Here is a 22,077-nt window from a genome sequence, read left to right as displayed (position 1 = left end):
ACATAGAATAAAGCCTATAAAAGGAAAGTCATGAGATGGGAAAATTGGATACATGTTTATACATTTCCCAAGTGGTTATATAGAGAATACATAGGATTAAGAGAGTTTATTTGTCCTTCTCAGAAAGAATGAAGTCAGAGTCACTAGTCTCTGCAAAATTCTTTCTGATCGTAAAAGTACCATGTATCTGTAACAGGACACCTAGTTCTGCCTGTGTGTTAGCTACGTTTGGGATGCTAGTTGCAGTTTTAGGGGGATGGGTTCACAGAACTTTGATAGATTGAGTTTATGGGTAATTCATTAAATATAATGAATAATTGTGTGCCTGATTGATCCAGACGCTACATATATCCCCCCTTTTGATCGTTGTTGTTCTTTCTATGGACAACAGCGAGCGACGTTGAAGGTGCAGAAAGATCAGACACACCACTGGCACACAAGGCTGGAAGGCTTTGATGGGCTCTGGTTGTATGTGTCTCCTGGAGTGGTGGTCGTTCCATGGCGGTTGATGTAGACAGTAGACAAGCTCAGGTCTCTGAGCTGGTGTTGTGTGAGTGGTCAGAAGCTGGTGCTTCTCAGTACTTCTAAGTACTCCTCCGGTAAGAACTGTTCAAGGAGCTCTCTTACTAGCGTTAGAAGCTCCTGCAGGTCCGATGCAGGCGTGTCCAGTTGTTCTTGTGCTGCCTGCTGTTGGAAATCCTGCTGTGTCTGCAGGAAGAGGATGCTCCCATCCATGGCTTCTCCCTGTGGTAGGTCTGGTACCTGGGTCTGTCTGCATTAATCCTTCTCCTTCTGTAGCTGCAGAGGATTTCAGGAAGTTGGCTGATAAGGTGTCAAGCAGAAGGCTTTGACTCCCCCCTTTGGCTTGGCTGGGGGAGGTTCTTCTGCTGATTCTATGTGGGGGAGTGAGACGTTTCTCCTGCTGTGGTTCTTTCTGCTGCAGGTAAGAGTGTCTCAGTTCTCTTTGGGCCATGTCAAGTTCATCTTTGGTGTTGTCCAGCTGCTGGGTCAGAGGTTCAGTCCCAGATCTGGACACATCCAGGTGATGTTCACAGGCCCTGATTCTGGTGTCTTTGTCCAAGAGTTCAGAATTTGCTGTTTTTAACAGTGACTCTTTGTGAAAGAGTTCTTTTTCCAGGTCCTCTCTGGCTACCTTTTCCAGCTTCTCTCGTTGCTGAGCAACTGTCAGAGCCTGTTGAGGTTTGTGGATTTTCTTCTGTGTCTCTATTCTGTCAGGGTCCTTGTGTCTGTCCTGAGCCTCCATCTCTAGCTGGTCTATGTGGCTTTTAGTATGCGTCAGCTACTTGTGAGTCTCTGTGATCTGGAGTTTGAGGTTGTTCACCTCCTGTTTCAAACCAGTGAGGTTGTGGGCCAGGAAGAAGTTGACTTTAGTCAGATCTTTGTGATCATACCTCTGGTTTGAGTCATCTGCCTTTAGTGCTCTTTCATTGTTGTCTAGTTGCTTTTGGCTCCGGTGCTGCAAGTGATCAGCAGCCCCAGTTAGGAAGGTGTTCCTCATGACACCTTGCCAGTCCTTTGGTCTGCCATCTGGGCAGTTAGGCTGAGCAATCTGCAACATTTTGGCACACTTGTGGTGAGAGTAAGGGCAAGAGACTAATGCAAGATCAAACAGAATTTGGAGCTGAAGGCACAGTGAGCAGCTAGGTGTATAATGTACAGCTAGGTTTAATAAATGACTTAAGATGGTTCTTATGGTCAAATTATTTCTCAGAACTTACTGATGGCTCACAACAGGCTTGACCTCTGAACAAATGGAAAAGAGAAAGGGAGAGGAAGAGGAGAGCTTTCCTATTAGATTGTGTTTATTAGTGGTGCTCAAAATTATGCCATAGCAATCGTTCAGATTACTTTTGTCGCTGGCTCATAAAATTGAAGTAATTGTTGTAAAAAAACAAAATCAAGAAGGAAAGTATGTCTAGTTACTTGTGGTCCTATTGGAAAATGAAACCACACAAGACCAAAAAGGAAAATGCAAATAAATCACATAGATGAAAGAAATAATGCTAGTAAAAATTAATAGCTGACTGCTATTATGATTAAAATCAATAAAAAGATTTAAAGAAGTGATTAAAATAGCAGAATGGGTTTAGGTCAGTTCACACTGCATACACACAAGCTGTAGTTAAAGGCTTCACGTAAATGATGCTAACCACTAACTGTAGAAGCTATTAGTTAGCTTAGCCTGAGCGGAAGGGCTGTTAGGTGGGGTTAGCTTAGCCACCTAGCCTGGTTTGTTTACAACATGGTGTCACAAGGTGATGAGTAAGCACTTCCTGTGACAAGTCGTTGTCATGGGAACCAATGCACATCAGAGCAATTCAAACAGTTCATGAAGATTGTCTTCTCATTTCAAACGAGTTACGTACAGAGTTAAAATGTGACGCTTATACTTTCAGATTTTCAAAAACTTGATATTACATTCAGTAAAATGCAAATATGTTTTGGCATTTGCAAATTTTACTCATGTAAACTCTTCTCTCTACTTTAAACAACTTCTTGTGCTTGTTTAACTCCCTCGGGTCGGCGGTCACGCCGGCGATACCACCTCGGTTTTTTTCTTACCAGTGTGAAAGAGACTCAAAATACTCCGTCAATGTTGCACATACAATTAAGATTTATACACCATTTTAATCTGTGGAATATCTTCTTTTATTTGTGTACACTCAAAGTAAAAACAAAATGTTGTGCTTTTTGCAAAATAAAGAAAACTAACATGATGTGTGATCTGTCGTCTCCCTCTGAACGAAGTCCAATCTGATAGTTCTCAGAAAATGAACTGTAACTTAGTGAATACTAATCACAAAAAAATTAGACTTATGTCTAAATAAACGTTGAAATGTCAGGTTTTAAATCGTGTAAGTCAAATCGAAAACAAAAATTTTGTGTTTATGTAATCTGGATGAAAAGAGACACATGTCAGAAGTCCGTGATTCAGCTCATTATCCACTAATGTGGCCACGCCCACGGAGCTAGCGCTATTCAGACGCAAATTCTGAGGCAATACATGTATACATCGTCTCAATCGTGTATTTATTGTCTTGAAAAGTGTTTATCTGTATGTTAAAGCCATGGTTAGAGACCTCTGGAAGACATGACGTTAGTTCCTGGAATGTCATGTTCTTCTTTAGATTAATTTGTGGACTAAATGTGTACAGAGCGCCCTCCCGCTGCAAGTATGAATTGAAAACACAGTATCCAGCGTTCATAGTGATGACAATAAATATTGAATAAATATTACTCCTCTGTATAGAAAATTGACATAAACATATGAGAATCCATCAATATTTCTCCAAATGTGCATGCTTTTAAGCTAAAAGGCTACATGAAATGCCATAGAGGTAACATGAATGTTCAGACGCTTTGCATCACAGAAATACATTATATTTTAAAGTATATAATAGAATACCATTATTTTAAATTGTAATAATATTTCACAGTTTTTTCTGTATGTTTGATATACACCATGATGAGCTTGAGACATGATCACAAAGGGTTTTTTCACAGCCTACCTGACTGAAAGGCCTCATTACTATGCAGGTCATTAGAGGTCTTTATGCAATTCTTTTGTCTTCTCAGGTGTGAATTACCTCATTATTCATGATGATTCACGTCTCCACGCATACTGTGTGTCTTGACAAAAAGTGTCTTACAAAAACTAAATCAATATATTGTTTTATATGAATGAGTAGGCAGGATAATTTTTACATCATTTTGAAGCAAAAACTCTAGTCTACAACCTCCAATACCCAGAAGTCTTGTGAACACAGTTTTAATTATTTATTTTTTTTGGCTTTATTTCAGTGACTTAAGTTTTTTGTTTTTTCAATAACCACGCATAAACGTTATTCCTTCAAAAACACAAACATGTACATACATGTTCCTCACATATTATTGTAGCCTAGTTTGTGCTGAATACAGTGTAATGACACTTTTTCCATTAATATGTTTATGAACAACTGAAAAAAGCACAAATGTCAGGGCATGTCAAAACTTCTCCAGGGCCCCGAGAATCCTCAGACCCCAGAGGGTTAAAGAGTAATTACACAGTTTTGCTGTAAGTCAAAGCTTGTTTAAGCATACATAGTTAAGTCCGTCTTGTGCATGAATACTGATGTTCCTTTCAGCGAGTGAAACAGTTTTGGTCAGCAGGTAGCTATGCTTGTAGATGCAGCCAAAGTTTAGATGAATGACATCAATCTTAACTATAAAAGGAGAGCATTACCCAAATCTACATTTATATAACACTGTACTGAGATTTATTCATCAGAAACAGGTTAAGCAATACTGCAATTGGTATTTCTCCAACCAAAGCAGAATAATCAATTTTGGTACAGTTTACATGCCGCTGAGCTGAGATTCCTTCATCAAAACAGACTTACGCTTTAAAACTGAGATTAGGGTTTCTTTGCTAAAATCAGATTAACTTTACTGATACCATTTGAACATATGCTAAAATGTGTCAAGACTCTTTCAGTTACAGTAGAGATGTCAGTCAATTCAAGCTATCACTTTATCAGCATTTAACAAGCCAGCAACTAGTGACCCAAATGCGCATCGCCTGTCGTATTCTGACTGGAATTATCAAATGCACACTTTTAAGTTGACAGTGGTTTAAGCTCATAACCTTTGTTTAATCATGCCCGCATTCTCCACCATTAATGTAGCGTATTAACTCAAAGGGGAAATATTAATAATTATTCATAACTCATTATGATTATTAATTATGAATATGTAAATCCGTTAATCAGATGAACTGGATGTAGCTACATTAAGATTAATATTACAATCAATTAACCTGTTCGTCCAGTGAACACTCAGTGTTGATTGTTTATTAATTCTAAGAAATGTTAATTTCCAGGTTATGGAAAAATAACATTCTTATTGTACCATGCTACTCAGAGCATGTAGTCAGGATCTAAATCACTTAAGAGGCGATTTATTAGCAGACGGAGTCAGAACCAAACATGTATTGTGCACAATCTTTATTAAGTAACTCACAAACTCATAACTAAACTAACAGACACATAACATACACGCAGGTCACACACATACGTAGGTAAGAATGAGCAATGATAGAGTTGAACCGGAAGTGGAACTGTTGATAGAGCTATAGGAAAAAGTCATAGACAGTCTGGAAAAGAATCATCAGTTTCCTCAGTAATAAAACACCTTTGCTGACAAAGGTAAGTTTTACAAATCAATACTAAATCGCTGTTTAGTGTTCAAATGTACGATACTTGCAAGATGCCTTTAGGCTGAGGAACATCGGATCTGCAGGCTGGGTTGTAATCTTGATGGTTCGGTCCGAAGTTGTTGCCAGTATCTTCTGCATTAGATGAAGTACTATGAAACAACTTATAGATAAGCACATGGCCGGGTTGTAGGCCGAGGCCTGCAGGCCTAGGCCTACAGGCCTGCAGCAAGAAGGGGGTCTCTTCAGTCGTCCAAGAAGCAAGGAAAGAGGGATTCCTAGGGATGTGCATGTTCATTTATAGAACGGTCTGTCTATAAATTAATGCAGGAAAGTCTGTGTTCTGTGGGGAAAATGCAGGAAAGATGCACGTTTCTGTGTCTCTTCTCTGCTCTTCCATGTGGCAACCACATTCTTTAGTGCAATAAAACTTGTAACAGAGAACTTCTCGGGGGATGGGGTCAGGCCCCAGAGTGCTTTAAACAATTATTGGTTACCTATAACAAATAATTGTGTCTGATTTGTCTCAGTCGTTACGAATTTTATATTCAAATATATTCTTATATGCAAATCTTATAATCTCCAATAAGTAGAGGGGTCTGAAAGTTCAAAAAATAAAAAATTGCACTGTTACTAAACTTGAAAATTAGTAGTCTTTCATGTTAATTTTAATCTTCATATTACAAAAATAATTTTATTTATAAAAAGCATCAGCAGCAACACTAATGTTAACAATAAGCAAAATAAATGTAGAATGTCTAATGTTTTCAAATGGAGAAAATAAATTAAAGACAGGAGTCATATCAACTTTGCAGAAATGTAATACTTCATTTTAAACTACAGTTTTAGTAGATTTATAAGCTGTTTAATAGGCTAAAGAGTGAAGAATAATTCGCTGGATAATGTTAAATAACTGAATAATATTCTCAGTATATTGGAATATAACAAACAAAGCATTGTATTTTATTGCATTTCTCAACTGGTATGTTATATCAGAATTATTAATAATGTTTTTGTCGTTCTAGATTATGAAATATCTGCTGACAAAGCGCTGTTTATTTGTGCATTTACACAGAACTATACTCAAACTGCGGTCACTCGCGGAGATAATAAATAATTAATTTCCATAGAGTTGTGTTTACTTGGATGTTTATTAGCAAATTAATGGTTATATATTAAATGTTTATATAATTACGGTGTTTTAAACAAGTGAATCTTGTTAAAAGTTACATGCGGTGGCCGTGGAGCATTTCCTGAGCATCAACCCGCTGAGTAAACAGCAAAATGCAGACAACTTCACGAGACTAATGATGAGCATAGACAACAGAGAGAGAATTAAATTCAGTGCTTGTATTTCCAACATTTGCTCATTAATGGCTGTATTATTTAATTCATGCAAAGTTACATCTTTATTGTGACAGGACTTGACGGATTATCTTACGTGACTCTGTGAGCTTGTCTCTATTTCTTAGAGACAAGCTGCATAAACTAGCTACATTTCAGGCGTTTATGTAACACATCTAATTTGTGCATTAATGTTAAATAAAGTTTACTAATTACAGCAAAGCAGGTAAGTATACTTTACCTGTGCACGCCGTTGTCTCGTCTCCCCTCAGATGCGCTGTAATGGCAATTCTGCGCGCAATTCTCAAAACACCCACAAGATGGCGGCGTTTATCGGTAAATCCGATATTACAAAACCGATATCCGATTATGGTAAAATGCTTAAATATCAGGGAAAATATCTGTAAATCAATATATCGGTCGATCTCTACTCATTTTTGACATACATATTTTTTTAGCTTCTCGAGAGTCCTATTTTAATTATAGATTTTTTTTAACAACAGTCTTTGGGACACGTAGAAAGCTTTGTAGACCTTGGTCCTTCAGGACATTTTATTATGTACCATTGGGGAACATTTATGTGGTATATTAATTTTAAAAGGACAACTTGGGTAAACAACTTTGTTGCCTAATACCCTCTCTGGGTGCCCTGTCAGCTCTCTAGTTCACACTTAATGTCAAAAAAGAAATGCAGTAACCTATAAAAATTTGACCACATATACAGATGTTGTATTACATCTAACCACAGAGAATATATCTTTTTTCATATTCTACATAGAGCTTCAGAAAATTAGAGAGCCTACATAAATATCGAAAGGCAAACTTTTGTAGCTCTCTAGTTTGCACTTCTAAATGTTGTGGTCATGTAGTTTAGAGGTATACCTCATTCTTTAAAAATAATTATACACAGACAGGACCGTTATAAACCCACAAGAACATGAACATCACTGGCACCTCATGGCTGCCACTTGAACCCAGTGCACCTCGAAATGCAAAATGAACTTTAATTTTCTCTAAGATTTAACCTCTGTGAGTGAGCCAAGCCTTTTAGCTTTAACATACACCCTTAGTCCAGATGTCATCCAGGGAGTTGCCATTAGACAGAGCTTTAGGATGCCATTCTCATCTCACAGCACATTCAGTGAACACTTCTCTGTACACAAGGCTCTGAAGAAAGAGGTGTGTGTGACTCGGCTGTTCTGCTCTATGTTCCAGCTGTCAAGTGAATCATGGCCTGGCCTATACCGCTACAAGAGTGATCTAATTCTCAATGAATTAGTATGCAACACTGGAGCAATATTGTTTTCTGCTGTCTGATCTAAACATTTTAGAGATTTCGGATGTTAAGTTTAGGAGGATAATTATAGGTACTTGTTTCTACTTTAATAGAAATGTCAACTTGAATTGGGGCCCGAGCACCGATGGTGTGAGGACCCTATTGTAATTGCTTGGTCAATTATTCTTCTTCTCCAAAATGAATCACATTTTTGAGGGCCTAAACATGCTCGAAAAATCATGAAACTTTGCACATGCGTCAGAAGTGGTGAAAATGTACGTCTGATATGGGTTTCAGAATTAGGTGTGGCAAAATGGCTCGAAAGCACCACCTACGAAATTTCAATTAAGCGTCCTTCACACTGTGTTTCACGTACAAGTATGCAATTCGTTAGATACATGTAACAGCCCAATACCTACAGAAAAGTCCCTGGGAGCAAAATCTGAAAACCCAACAGGAAGTGAGATATTTTAAATTTTCTCTGCAAAATTTTTGCAGTTTTTACCATTTCCAGACGTTGTACTTTAACGAAGTCCTCTTAGAGATTTTATCAGATAAACATCATATCTGGTCAGTCTAATCTATATTTAGTCAGCCTTTGCAACGTTAAATTGCGAAGATCTTGAGTTTTCACTGAAGGGCCTGTCTGTGGCGGCCTGACAAAATTCGATGTTTTGCCATGAAACAGGAAGGTGTTGTAACTCAGGCATACAATGGGTTTTATTAGCGTCCTGGCCTAAAGACATCTACATGCCAATAGTCAGTTACAGTCATAGCGCCACCTGTCGGCAACAGGAAATGTCATGTTTTACACTGTGATTAACTCCTCATTGAGATTTAACCAGAACAACATCATATTTGGTCAGTCTAATCTTAAGGCCTTAGCGATGTTAAATTGCAAAGATCTTTAAAAGACTTTTCACTGAAGGGTGTGTCCATGGCGGCCTGACAAAGTCTGTTTCGCCATGAAACAGGAAACTGTTGTAAGTCAGGCATACAATGTCCGACCTGCCCCAAGCGTCACATGTTTGATAAGAGTCCTGGCCTGAAGACTAATAAATGCCTAAATGCAAATATTCAGTTAGTCATAGCGCCACCTGTTGGCAACAGAAAATGGCATGCTTTACACTGTAATTCACTCCCAGAAACACATTTGTGTATGCCATGAAGTACCAAACATGCTAGAAACATGTTAAATCATGCAACACTTGGCTAAGTGCTAAACTATGCGATTAATGCCACGAAACAGAAAGTTGTTGTAACTCAAGCATACAATGTCCAATCTACCCCAGACTTCACGTTTGAGAAGAGTCCTGCCCTGAATACATCTACATGACAATATTCAGTTCCCTTTCAGTCGGTCACGTTTGACGTACGTAAGTAGTGACCGACGAATTGGGATATCACTAGAGAGCCCTATCAGCTTCGAGTGAACTAAAACAGGCCAATGGAGTTGGCGTGCGATATTTGCATAATGCGCACCGCCCCCGCCAGGTGGTATAAATAGGGGAGCAGATGCCATCGCATTCTGTCTTTCGCTTCGGAGCCAACTAGTTGTTCCAGCTTTCAGACTGGAAAAGAGTGAATACTACAAGCCTGTGTGTGAAGTGACAGCGTCTTGTGTTGGTGTAAAGGCACTTCAGCGAGGTCGCGAGCTTCCCGAGGAGCCTGAGCTTAACTCCCTCGGGTCGGCGGTCACGCCGGCGATACCACCTCGGTTTTTTTCTTACCAGTGTGAAAGAGACTCAAAATACTCCGTCAATGTTGCACATACAATTAAGAGTTATACACCATTTTAATCTGTGGAATATCTTCTTTTATTTGTGTACACTCAGAGTAAAAACAAAATGTTGTGCTTTTTGCAAAATAAAGAAAACTAACATGATGCGTGATCTCTCGTCTCCCTCTGAACGAAGTCCAATCTGAGAGTTCTCAGAAAATGAACTGTAACTTAGTGAATACTAATCACAAAAAAATAGACTTATGTCTAAAGAAACGTTGAAATGTCAGGTTTTAACTTGTGTAAGTCAAATCGAAAACAAAAATTCTGTGTTTATGTAATCTGTATGAAAAGAGACACATGTCAGACGCCCATGATTCAGCTCATTATCCGCTAATGCGGCCACGCCCACGGAACGAGCGCTATTCAGACGCAAATTCTGAGGCAATACATGTATACAACGTCTCAATCGTGTATTTATTGTCTTGAAAAGTGTTTATCTGTATGTTAAAGCCATGGTTAGCGACCTCTGGAAGACATGCCGTTAGTTCCTGGAATGTCCTGTTCTTCTTTAGATTAATTTGTGGACTAAAGGTGTACAGAGCGCCCTCCGGCTGCAAGTATGAATTGAGAACAGTATCCAGCGTTCATAGTGATGACAATAAATATTGAATAAATATTACTCCTCTGTATAGAAAATTGACATAAACATATGAGAATCCATCAATATTTCTCCAAATGTGCATGCTTTTAAGCTAAAAGGCTATATGAAATGCCATAGAGGTAACATGAATGTTCAGATGCGTTGCATCACAGAAATACATTATATTTTAAAGTATATAATAGAATACCATTATTTTAAATTGTAATAATATTTCACAGTATTGCTGTTTTTTCTGTATGTTTGATATTCACCATGATGAGCTTGAGACATGATCACAGAGGGTTTTTTCACAGCCTACCTGACTGAAAGAGCTCATTGATATGCAGGTCATTAGACGTCATTATGCGAATCTTTTGTCTTCTCAGGTGTGAATCACAGGATTATTCATGATGATTCACGCCTCCACGCATACTGTGTTTCTTGACAAAAAGCGTCTTACAAAAACTAAATCAATATATTGTTTTATATGAACGAGTATGCAGGATCATTTTTACATCATTTTGAAGCAAAAACTCTAGTCTACAACCTCCAATACCCAGTCTTGTGAACACAGATTTAATATATTTTTTTTGGCTTTATTTCAGTGACTTAAGTTTTTTGTTTTTTCAATAACCATGCATAAATGTTATTCCTTCAAAAACACAAACATGTACATACATGTTCCTCGCATATTATTGTAGCCTAGTTTGTGCTGAATACAGTGTAATGACACTTTTTCCATTAATATGTTTATGAACAACTGAAAAAAGCACAAATGTCAGGGCATGTCAAAACTTCTCCAGGGCCCCGAAAATCCTCAGACCCCAGAGGGTTAAGCTCTCAACTGCTGTTGTTACTACAGCAAAAAGAATTTCCCAGCTGTGTCTGTTGCGATATCTCACTGTGGGAACATGACTATTGCAGTGTTGAGATCGAGACTCTCGTTCCTTCGTTCTCAGGTTGCCCCGTTCCGCTGTTTTCTCTGGCTTCGGCCAGGGTGACGGTGCGTCGGCGTGTAGGCAGGGTGATCTGAAGATCATGGTCAGGGCTTCCCCGCCGAGCGCCGCTCCGCGGGCCCCTGCCCCCTCTACATCACTGCAACCGGTGGTGCTGACGAACGAGCGTGCCGGTCCCTCTATGGAGCAGCCTTCCGTTTCCTTCGGCACACCCGCGGATGACCACATGTCGATCGCGGCATCGGAAGGTGAGCAAGAGTCCTCAGGAGATGAAGACTCGGCTGCGTTACCTCCCTCCGGGACAGTAGCGTTGCCCGAGGCCGATCCTGAGTTGACGGCTATGCTTTCCCGGGCTGCCGAGAAGGTCGGGCTCGTCTGGAATCCTCCACCGTGTCCCGGCCCTTCTCGGCTCGATGATTGGTACCTCGGGGCGGCCCGCGCTGGTCCCCATCGCCCCGCCCCGATGCCTTTCTTCCCGGAGGTGCATGATGAGGTGACCAGGTCCTGGCGGACGCCCTATATCATTCATGCGAGACCCGGCCCCTCGTCCGCCTTCACCACTCTGGATGGCGGAGAGGCTAGGGGATACACGCGGATTCCCCCGGTCGAGCGGTCCATTGCGATGCAGTTGTGTCCAACAGCCGCCGGCTGCCGCGGTGAGCCGCGTCTCCCATCCCGGGCCTGTAAATTCTCGTCAGGACTGACGGAGAAAGCTTACAGAGCCTGTGGACAGGCTGCCTCCGTCCTGCATGCCATGGCCCTTTTGCAAGTGTATCAGGCAAAAGCGCTTATGGAAATGCCCCAGGGAGGTCTTGACCAGCAGCTGCTTGGGGAGCTGCGTGCCGCCACTGACCTCGCCCTCCGGGCGACTAAAAGTAACGGCACGTTCTGTTGGTCAAGTGATGGCCACACTTGTGGTCCAGCAGCGCCACTTATGGCTGACCCTGGCTGATATGAGGGATACCGACAAATATCGGTTCCTGGACTCCCCCGTATCACAGGTCGGCCTTTTCGGCGACGCGGTAGAGAGCTTCGCCCAGCAGTTCTCTGCCGCCCAGAAGCAGGCTGAGGCTATTAAACGTCCTGCCCCGGCGGTCCGCTGCTGCCTCCACGCCGCCGTCGGCCGCACAGCCTTAACCACACTCATCGCCGAGGGCGCCCGCCTGCGTCGTCCTCCGCCCCTGCTAAGACGGTGAAGCAGCAGCCTACACCCGCCAAACAGCAGGAAGCCGGTCGCGGACGCGGCGCCCAGCCCGCTCAGGCCAAGCCAGGTGGCAAGAGATCGAGGAAGACGCGATCCTGAGACGGGCAACCTGGAGGGGAAGGTTTCTGCTCTTCGGGAGAGGACTCCATCATCTCTCCCACCCCCAGAGGAGGGCCGGGGGCAATTTGTGTTCTTGTCTGTCCCGCCGCTGGCTCTCCGGAGTCCAGTGGTACCCACTTCCACACAAAAAGAGCAGTTTCCCAATCCTCCAGGTCAAAAGAGGGTGCGGCTGTCAGTGTGCGAGGCCCCGCCTTGCCACTCGCAGCCCCCTCTCACTTCGCCAGCAGGTCCCAGTGTGATGGTCGAGGCCGCCCCCCAGCCGTCTCCCATTCACACTGTCACCTCGCAGAGTCTGACCCCACTTCGGGCCGCTATGCCGTCCGAGTCGGGTCCCAGCACTTTGCTTTGCTACCCCACCCCCGGTACGTCTGTGGTGCCTTTGGTCCCGCTGGCTCGGTGTCTGGAAGCCTGGATAGCGCTCCCCAGCCCGTCCCGTTGGCTCATTCGCACTATCAGACTCGGCTATGCGATTCAGTTCACCCGGCGTCCCCCGGTCTTCAGGGGTGTCCACTACACTCAGGTGTCACTGGACAATGCACCTGTTCTCCGGGCAGAGATTGCTGTCCTCCTGGCGAAGGATGCAATCGAGCCGGTCCAGTCAGCCAATATGAAGTCAGGGTTCTACAGCCCCTACTTCATTGTACCCTAGAAGGGCGGTGGGCTACGGCCAATCCTGGATCTGCGTGTCCTGAACCGGTCTCTTCACAGGCTGCCATTCAAGATGCTTACGCAGAAACGCATTTTCGAATGCATCCGTCCCCAGGATTGGTTTGCAGCGATCGACCTGAAGGACGCGTACTTTCATGTCTCGATTCTGCCTCGTCACAGACCCTTTCTACGGTTTGTGTTCGAGGGTCGGGCATATCAGTACAAAGTCCTACCCTTCGGGCTGGCCCTGTCACCCCACGTCTTTACGAAGGTTGCGGAGGTGGCCATTGTTCCGCTCAAGGAACAGGGGGTTCGCATTCTCAACTACCTCGATGACTGGCTCATCCTGGCCAGCTCGCGGGAGCAGTTGTGCGAACGCAGGGACATGGTGTTAGCTCACCTCAGCCAGTTGGGTCTTCGGGTCAACTGGGACAAGAGCAAACTCTCCCCCGGGCAGAGGATCTCTTATCTCACCGAGGAGCGTGTCCAGTCAGTGTTGAACTGCCTGAGTACACTCAAGCGCAGGACAGCGGCCCCACTGAAACTCTTTCAGAGGCTCCTGGGGCATATGGCATCCGCAGCCGCAGTCACGCCACTCGGATTGCTTCATATGAGGCCGCTTCAACACTGGCTCTGTGGCCGGGTCCCGAGATGGGCGTGGCAGCGTGGTACGTTCCGTGTCCCCGTGACACCGAACTGCCGTCACACCCTCACCAAGTGGTCGGACCCTTCGTTCCTGCGGGCTGGAGTTCCCCTCGAACAAGTGTCCAGCACTGCGGCCGTTGCGTACATCAACCATCAGGGTGGTCTACGCTCCCGCCGCATGTCGCAACTCGCCCGCCATCTCTTGTTATGGAGTCAGAGGTCGCTTCGTGCCATTCATGCCCCAGGCGTGCTCAACCGTGCAGCCGACAAGCTCTCACGGCAGCCTCCGCTTCCGGGCAAATGGAGACTCCATCCCCAGGTGGTCCAGCTGATCTGGCAGCGCTTCGGCGAGGCACAGATAGATTTGTTCGCTTCCCCGGAGACTGCCCACTGCCAGTGGTTCTATTCCCTGACCGGCGGCACGCTTGGCACGGATGCCCTGGCACTCAGCTGGCTCCAGGGCCTACGCAAGTATGCGTTTCCCCCAGTGAGCCTTCTCGCACAGCTCCTCTGCAAAGTCAGGGAGGACGAGGAGCAGGTCTTGTTAGTGGCTCCATACTGGCCCACTCGGACCTGGTTCTCAGACCTCACGCTCCTCGCGACAGCACCTCCCTTGCCCATTCCTCTGAGGAAGGGCCTCCTGACTCAGAGACAGGGCACCCTCTGGCACCCACCTCCCGACCTGTGGAAACTCCATGTGTGGTCCCTGGACGGGACGCGGAGGTTCTGAGTGATCTCCCGCAAGCGGTCGCAGACACTATCACTTCTGCTAGAGCTTCTTCTACGAGGAACCTCTATGTGTTGAAGTGGAACCTGTTCGTTGAATGGTGCTCCTCTCACCGAGAGGACCCCCGATCATGTTCGGTCGGATCCGTGCTTTCCTTTCTGCAAGAGGGCCTGGAGCGAAGGCTGTCTCCCTCCATCCTCAAGGTGTATGTTGCCGCTATTACCGCACATCACTATGCAGTTGATGGTAAATCACTAGGGAAGCACGATCTGATCGTCAGGTTCCTGAGGGGGGCGAGAAGACTGAATCCTCCCCGGCCTCCCTCTGTACCCTCTTGGGATCTCACCCTGGTTCTTACATCTCTCCGGGGTCATCTCTTCGAGCCTTTGTAATCAGCTGAGTTAAAAGTACTGTCCCTTAAGACCGTCCTCCTGGTTGCATTGGCCTCGCTCAAGAGGGTAGGGGACCTGCACGCATTTTCGGTTGACGAATCGTGCCTGGAATTCGGGCCCGGTGACTCTCACGTTATCCTGAGACCCCGGCCTGGATATGTGCCCAAGGTTCCTACCACTCCCTTCAGAGATCAGGTAGTGAACCTGCAAGCGCTGCCTTCGGAGGAGGCACACCCAGCCCTAGCTTTGCTGTGTCCCGTCCGCACTCTGCGCCTGTACGTGGACAGAACGCAAAGCTTCAGGACCTCAGATCAGCTCTTTGTCTGTTACGGAGGCCAGCAGAAGGGAAAGGCTGTCTTCAAGCAGAGGATGGCCCACTGGATAGTGGATGCCATCGCCCTGGCGTATAAATCCCAGGGCGTGCCTTACCCGCTCGGGTTGAGAGCCCACTCCACCAGAGGAGTGGCCTCTTCCTGGGCGCTGGCGCACGGCGCCTCACTGACAGATATCTGTAGAGCTGCGGGCTGGGCGACACCTAACACGTTAGCTAGATTCTATAGCCTTCGTGTAGAGCCGGTATCTTCCCGTGTACTCGCTTTCAGCAGCCGGTAGACGCGAAGAGCCCGTTCTAGTGTTGGCTTGCAATGCCACTCCCGCCCCCTGGGCCGGATACGTGCATCCTTTTACTCCAGTCGAGTTCCCCGCTTGGCGAACCCTGTCAAGTTCCTCCGCCTTCCCCTTTGGCTCGGACATTGCGGAGTGTCTGATGCCAGGCCAAACCTCCGTCACTGACGTTGACGTTTGGCTGGGTGCCATATGTCGTGACCCCTCCACGTGAGTGGTCCCATGTGTGTATTTGTCCACGGTCAACTCCCCACGGTGAGCCTGTGTCTTTCCCTTAGCAGAGCCAGCTCTGCTGTCACCTGTCAGATGAGTCTTCCCCTACCCAGGTGGAGCCATCCCAGGGACTCCATATGTGTACTGCCCACGGCCAGTCCATATGTGTACTCTCCACGTAAATTCCTCCCTTGCGGGTGGGTAGTGGTCTCCGCGGCGTCCCCCATGGGTTCGCTTCCCCAGTGTAGTCTAGTTTACTTAGTGGGTATGTCGGAACAGCAGTAGACTCTCTCGGCGTAAGCTCGCCCCCTTCCCCGTCCCATTGGTGCGTCGGGTGGCTAGAGCTTGCGCTGGGCACTGGAAGGGGTTCATAACTGTGGCGCTTTATTTGGGATCCCAATTCGTCGGTCACTACTGACGAACGTCGAACGTGACCGACTGAAAGGGAACGTCTCGGTTACGTATGTAACCCTTGTTCCCTGAAGGAGGGAACGGAGACGTACGTCCCGTTGCCACAGTTTCTGTACCCTCGCTGCAGTGCAGACTAGGTTGTCTCCTCAGCGAAAAACAGAGTGCGATGGCATCTGCTCCCCTATTTATACCACCTGGCGGGGGCGGTGCGCATTATGCAAATATCGCACGCCATCTCCATTGGCCTGTTTTAGTTCACTCGAAGCTGATAGGGCTCTCTAGCGATATCCCAATTCGTCGGTCACTACTGACGTACGTCTCCATTCCCTCCTTCAGGGAATGAGGGTTACATACGTAACCGAGACGTTATAGTAATAGTGCCACTCACTGACATCAGGAAGTGACATGTTTAACACTGTGATGCACTACTAGCAACATACTAAAATATGCAATTGAGTGCTAAACATGCTAAAAATATTCTAAAACATGCTAGCAACACTTAGCTGAGTGCTAAATCATGCTATTATTGTCATGAAACAGGAAGTTGTTGTAACTCAAGCATACAATATCCAATCTGCCTCAAACTTCACATGTTTGATAAGTGCCCTGGCTTGAAGACATCTACATGGCAAAATTTTGTTATTTAGTCATATTAACACCAGCTGGTAGCAGGAAGTGTGGCAAATACAAATGACTAATGTAGTCCTCCTATATTTATATACTTAAATGCATATTGCCCACTGTGCTCTGTTTTCCTAAAGCCACCAGGTGGTGGCGGCATGGGTGCAAGGGCCCTTTATGAAGAGTTTAGATGCAAAAGCCACTAAACGCCACCTCAAACACCATGTCAAAAATGAGATAATGATATTGAGCGAATGCTCTCTGCACATAGTATACGTTCATCAAATACTTTCGCTTCAAATCCGCTAAATCCCAGTGTCAGCCCGTTCATAAATACCGGTCGTTGGCAGAAACCGCTAAATGCCACTTCCCACAATACCACAATATATTTGCAGATATTTAAGATACATGCTGAGTTCACATACTCGTTTCTCTGAAAACCAATGCTACAGCCAGTTATTTTACTTTGAAATGTGCATTCCGTGTCGGAATGTCTGTTTTTGTTTTGGTCTGTGCAAGACCGCACATTGCCAATTTACCCAATAGTATTTTGCCACCCCGGGTTGCCAGTTGGCGGAAAACACATGCAGTGAATTGCAGCCATGGAAGCCAGTGAACAAACTGGGTCAGAGATTGCAGATTCTACCTGACCTAAAAAGCATCCATCTAAAAATCTCTATGAACGGGAGCATATTAAAACACGATATCAACTCATCATAAATCAATAAATCAACTATAAGTCTCCTCACCTTCCAATGTCAATTGAGCTCGCTCATGTTGCGTGTCCTCAAATTGGCAACCCACGTGAGCGTAGAGTCTGAGGAGGAGGGGGCGGGGCAAACAATTTGAATTTGGACTGCAGTACCCATTTTAACCACTAGCTGTCATTCTTACATACCACACCTTTAAATGCCAATGAATTGACTAAAGTGACATTTTTGAAAATAAGGCATTTCAATAACTGATAACCTTTTAATTGCCATCAAAGTGAAATGACTGAACCTAAACATGAGAGCCTGATTTAAAAAAAGCTCATTTAAAAGAAAAGATTTCAGTTTTTGCAATGGAACTCTTCATATATATATCAGTGGCATGCGGTCCATATAAGCTGCAAATACTCTGCATACCCAAGCCATTCGTGGACTCACTGATTAACATTATAGTAATAAATTACTATATATTCCCTTGTTTGAGGTGTACCAAAACCTACATGATAAAATGTTGGTAATGGTAAGGCTTCCGGGTAAGCTGATCTACAGCAGCTTTTGCGCCTTCACTCTGTTGTTATGTATCGTCATCATTTTCCCGCATTCTCATTGGTTTGCTGGCATATGGGGGATTTCATGGACAGAAAAAGCTGTGAGCAGATTGCTCGCCCAAGAGGAAAAATGAGCTGCTGCTGCCAGATCTCGATCAAACGAAAATCACATTGTATGTGAGATAAAACAGTAACACTTTACAATAAGGTTCACATTAGTTAACTACATTAGTTAACATGAACTAATAATGAACTGCACTTATACAGCATTTAATAATCTTTGTTAATGTTAATTTCAACGTTTACTAATACATTATTAAAATCTTGTTAACATTAGTTAATGCACTGTGAACTAACATGAACAAACAATGAACAACTGTATTTTCATTAACTAACATTAACGAAGATTAGTAAATACAGTAACAAATGTATTGCTCAGTGTTAGTTCATGTTAGTTAATACATTTAACTAATGTTTAACTAATGAACCTTATTGTAAAGTGTTACCGATAATGCTAACTAGACTAAATCAAGTCATAACTAAAACTTTTTTCATAGTATTTCATTTTCTCCACAGGGAAATGTATTTTGACCGAAAACGTATAAACTGTTAAAGACAGACCTACAGTAACTATCCGAGGCTGTTAATTGATAGCCTATGGTTATGCTTTTGTTAAAGTCATCAATTTGAATTATTTCAACTTATTTTTTAAAGAGTACTTATATTTTTATTATACTTACATTTATTCTAATTATATTTGACTTATATTTTATTTATAATAGACTACTAATATTTATTATATTATAGGCCTACTTATTTCTGTGACATTAGTGACACCTAGCGGAATTACAAAAATAAAGCATATTTTGCAAACAGCCCTTTCACGCGTCTCGCTTGACTCAACTCAAACCCCAGCTTTTACGGGTGCTCGTGAAGGCAACAGGTAAATGTGGGCTACTTTCAATAAAAGGTCAAATAAGGAATACATTTAGCTGTGTTGCTATGTGTCATGAGAGTAAGCAACAAAGCAGCAATAACACTCTGTCCATCAAATGTATCTGCACCAGGTGCATTTTTGACATAAGGCGCCACCCAGTATACCCTTTTAAAAAAAGTCACCGCCACTGATATTTATATATCCAGCCAAATAAGTATATATTAAATTAAAATTAATTAAAACCTGTGTTCTCCACATTAACATGTTGTCTTAAATGCTACAGTTAAATACACTTCAGTTTAAAAATTTGGGGTCAGTAAGATTTTTTTATGTTTTTGAAAAAAAGTCTCTTATGTTCACCAAGGCATGCATTTATTTGATAAAAAAAAAAAAAAAAAAAAAAAACAGTAATATTGTAAAATATTATTACAATTTAAATACATTTTCTATTTAAATATATTTAAAATCTAATTTATTCATGTCATGGCAAAGCTGAATTTTCAGCAGCCATTACTCCAGTGTTCAGTGTCACATGATCTACCTGGTTACACTTGCCTGCTTTTGTGGATACCCGTCACCTGCCTTCAGTCATCCGTCATCTGTCTTCTGCCCTTCATCTGCTCCATCTCAGTTCCTGCTCTTCACCGTCAAACCTGCAAAGAGTCAATAACCATTACCATCAAGCTAAGTCATCATTACATCTCTGAACTGTTATACTCACCAGTCTGCATACTCGTCCAGTTCCGTGCCTCTGTTTCAAATAAACTCTGTTTTGTATCAACTTATCTGTCTGCCTCCTTCTGTTGTGTGACTGAAGTATTGCATCTTTGCTGAATGAAAGTATACATTCTTTAAAAAAAAAAAAAAAAAAAACTGACCCCAAACATTTCAAGAGTATTGTAGACCTAAACATAGATAAACCAACCAGTCAACTTCATATATTTTATTTATGTTTTTATGCGTCTTACAATAGCCTAAAATTCCTACAAATCAGATAAGTATTTGGTCAAATACAATAGGAAATCTGGAATGGGCAGTATAATGCAAACCCTCAGCTCTGATTATCTTGTTTTTAGTTCTTCAAATCAATATCAAGTGTTTTTAAAAATTTGTTTTGTAATTAGGTTTTGCCAAAAAAACTCTATAGGTGTTATTTGATTAGTCAAAGGCCATAGATTGTAGTCAGTGTGCAGGGCTGGCACAGTTAAATCATTGAAGGCCACCAGCTACAGCTTTAATAGAAGGGCCTTATTAAATAAGATATATGATAAACGCTGAATAGCTGCACTACTGTGTTTTAAAAATAGTAACAGTGTTTTTGTGGCATGAATGTGTCTGTATGTACAGGTGGAGGCAGACCGGCAGCAGCTGTTGGAAAAGGTGGAGAAACAGGAACAAGATCATAAAGCCAACATGCTCGCTCTAGAGGAGAAGAGCAAAGATGCTGAGAACCAGATCAAAGACCTGAAAGAGACCATCTTTGAGCTTGAGGACCAGGTGGAGCAACAACGGGCAGTTAGACTGCACATCAATCAGAACATCCTGGACCTTGAGAGTATGACCATTATCTGTCTCCCTGTCTGTCTCTGGCTGTCAATATACCACTTAGCCAAAGAATTATGCCACATGTCGTATGTGTGTTTAACTGCTATCCCTCAGCCAATGCTAAATATACTGCATCATCTGGCAGAATCTGGCCTGCACACACACTGGCTGGAGTCTGCTGTGATTAGTAAAACACATTGATTGGATCTGGCACCTGGATGGATTGAGATACTGAGCTGTTTAATACTCCAGTTTAAATCTTTGCCAGACTGCATCATGCAGGATTCATCTGCTCAGTGAGCTTGTCTGCCTTTCTCTCTTTTCCTCTCTAAGCAAGGGGGGGAGGAAATTTCATGGTACAGATTATAGTTTTATTGCATCCTCAGCCCATGCCAGTCCAGCTGCAATGAACTAAATAACTTCAAATAGCTTCTTGTTATGACCCTTAATTATATATAAATAGTATTAAATAGTATTTATATTTCAAGACTCTTTGTGGCTTTTAGCCCAAACTTTCAAGACAAGTTCGGGTCATAGTTTACCCCAAATCCAAAAGAAAGTAAAATTGATTTTAATAAAAAAAAAAAGAAGAAGAAGAAGAAGAAGAAGAAGAAGAAGAAGAAGAAAGAAAGAAAAGAAAATTATATATTTTTTTATTATTATAAAAAAAAAAAAAAAATCTGGAATATATCACAGTAATGAGAATTTAAAATGCATATATATATATATATATATATATATATATATACAGGTGCTGGTCATATAATTAGAATATCATCAAAAAGTTAATTTTTTTATTATAAATTATTTTTAAAAATGAAACTTTCATATATTCTAGATTCCCTACATGTAAAGTAAAACATTTCAAAAGGTTTTTTTTTTTAATTTTGATGATTAGAGCGTACAGCTCATGAAAGTCCAAAATCCAGTATTTCAAAATATTAGAATATTTCCTAAGATCAATCAAAAAATGGATTTGCAAAACAGAAAAGTTCAAGTTCTTTAAAGTATGTTCTTTTGTGCACTCAATACTTGATCGGCAGGACATATTACAGCAAATGACTTGCTCCTAGCACAAATTACAGCATCAGTGAAGTGTGGCATGGAAGTGATCAGCCTGTGGCACTGCTGAGGCACTATTGAGCCTTCAGATCATCTGTATATTGTTGGATCGACTGTTTCTCATCTTTCTCTTGAAAATATCCCATAGATTCAGGTCAGGCATATTGGCTGGCCAATAAAGCACAGTAATATCATGCTCAGCAAACCACTTGGAAGTGGTTTTTGCACTGTGGGCAGGTGCTAAAGTCCTGCTGGAAAAGGAAATCAGCATCTCCATAAAGCTTGTCAGCAGATGTAAGCATAAAGTGCTCCAAAATCTCCTGGAAGATGGCTGCATTGACTCTGCACTTGATAAAACACAATGGACCAACACCAGCAGACGTCACGGCCCCCCCAAATCATTATTGACTTCAGAAACTTCACACTAGACTTCAAGCAGCTTGGATTCTGTGCCTCTCCAGTCTTCCTTCATACTCTGGGACCATGATTTCAACATGAAATGCAAAATTTACTTTTATC

General features: G+C 42.9%; 2 protein-coding genes across 7 annotated transcripts in view; one reads left to right on the top strand and one right to left on the bottom strand.

Moving 5' to 3' along the window:
* The window catches only part of specc1 (sperm antigen with calponin homology and coiled-coil domains 1), a 224,598-nt gene that overhangs the window by 104,745 nt on the left and 97,776 nt on the right, over positions 1-22,077 (top strand). For all 6 annotated transcript variants that reach the window (XM_051893767.1, XM_051893766.1, XM_051893768.1 and 3 more), the window contains one exon: positions 20,299-20,506. In XM_051893767.1, coding sequence (XP_051749727.1) covers positions 20,299-20,506 — 208 coding nt within the window. The remainder of the gene's footprint in view (positions 1-20,298; positions 20,507-22,077) is intronic.
* The window catches only part of zswim7 (zinc finger, SWIM-type containing 7), a 182,240-nt gene continuing 179,672 nt past the window's right edge, over positions 19,510-22,077 (bottom strand). The window contains exon 6 of the mRNA XM_051893846.1: positions 19,510-19,604. Within this exon, the coding sequence (XP_051749806.1) occupies positions 19,599-19,604 (6 nt within the window). The 3' untranslated portion in view covers positions 19,510-19,598. The remainder of the gene's footprint in view (positions 19,605-22,077) is intronic.

The sequence above is a fragment of the Ctenopharyngodon idella genome, chromosome 5, assembly GCF_019924925.1.
Source record: "Ctenopharyngodon idella isolate HZGC_01 chromosome 5, HZGC01, whole genome shotgun sequence".
Lineage (NCBI taxonomy): Eukaryota > Metazoa > Chordata > Actinopteri > Cypriniformes > Xenocyprididae > Ctenopharyngodon > Ctenopharyngodon idella.
The sequence above is the reverse complement of the archived record's forward strand: the minus strand, read 5'-3'. Positions and strand labels throughout refer to the sequence as shown.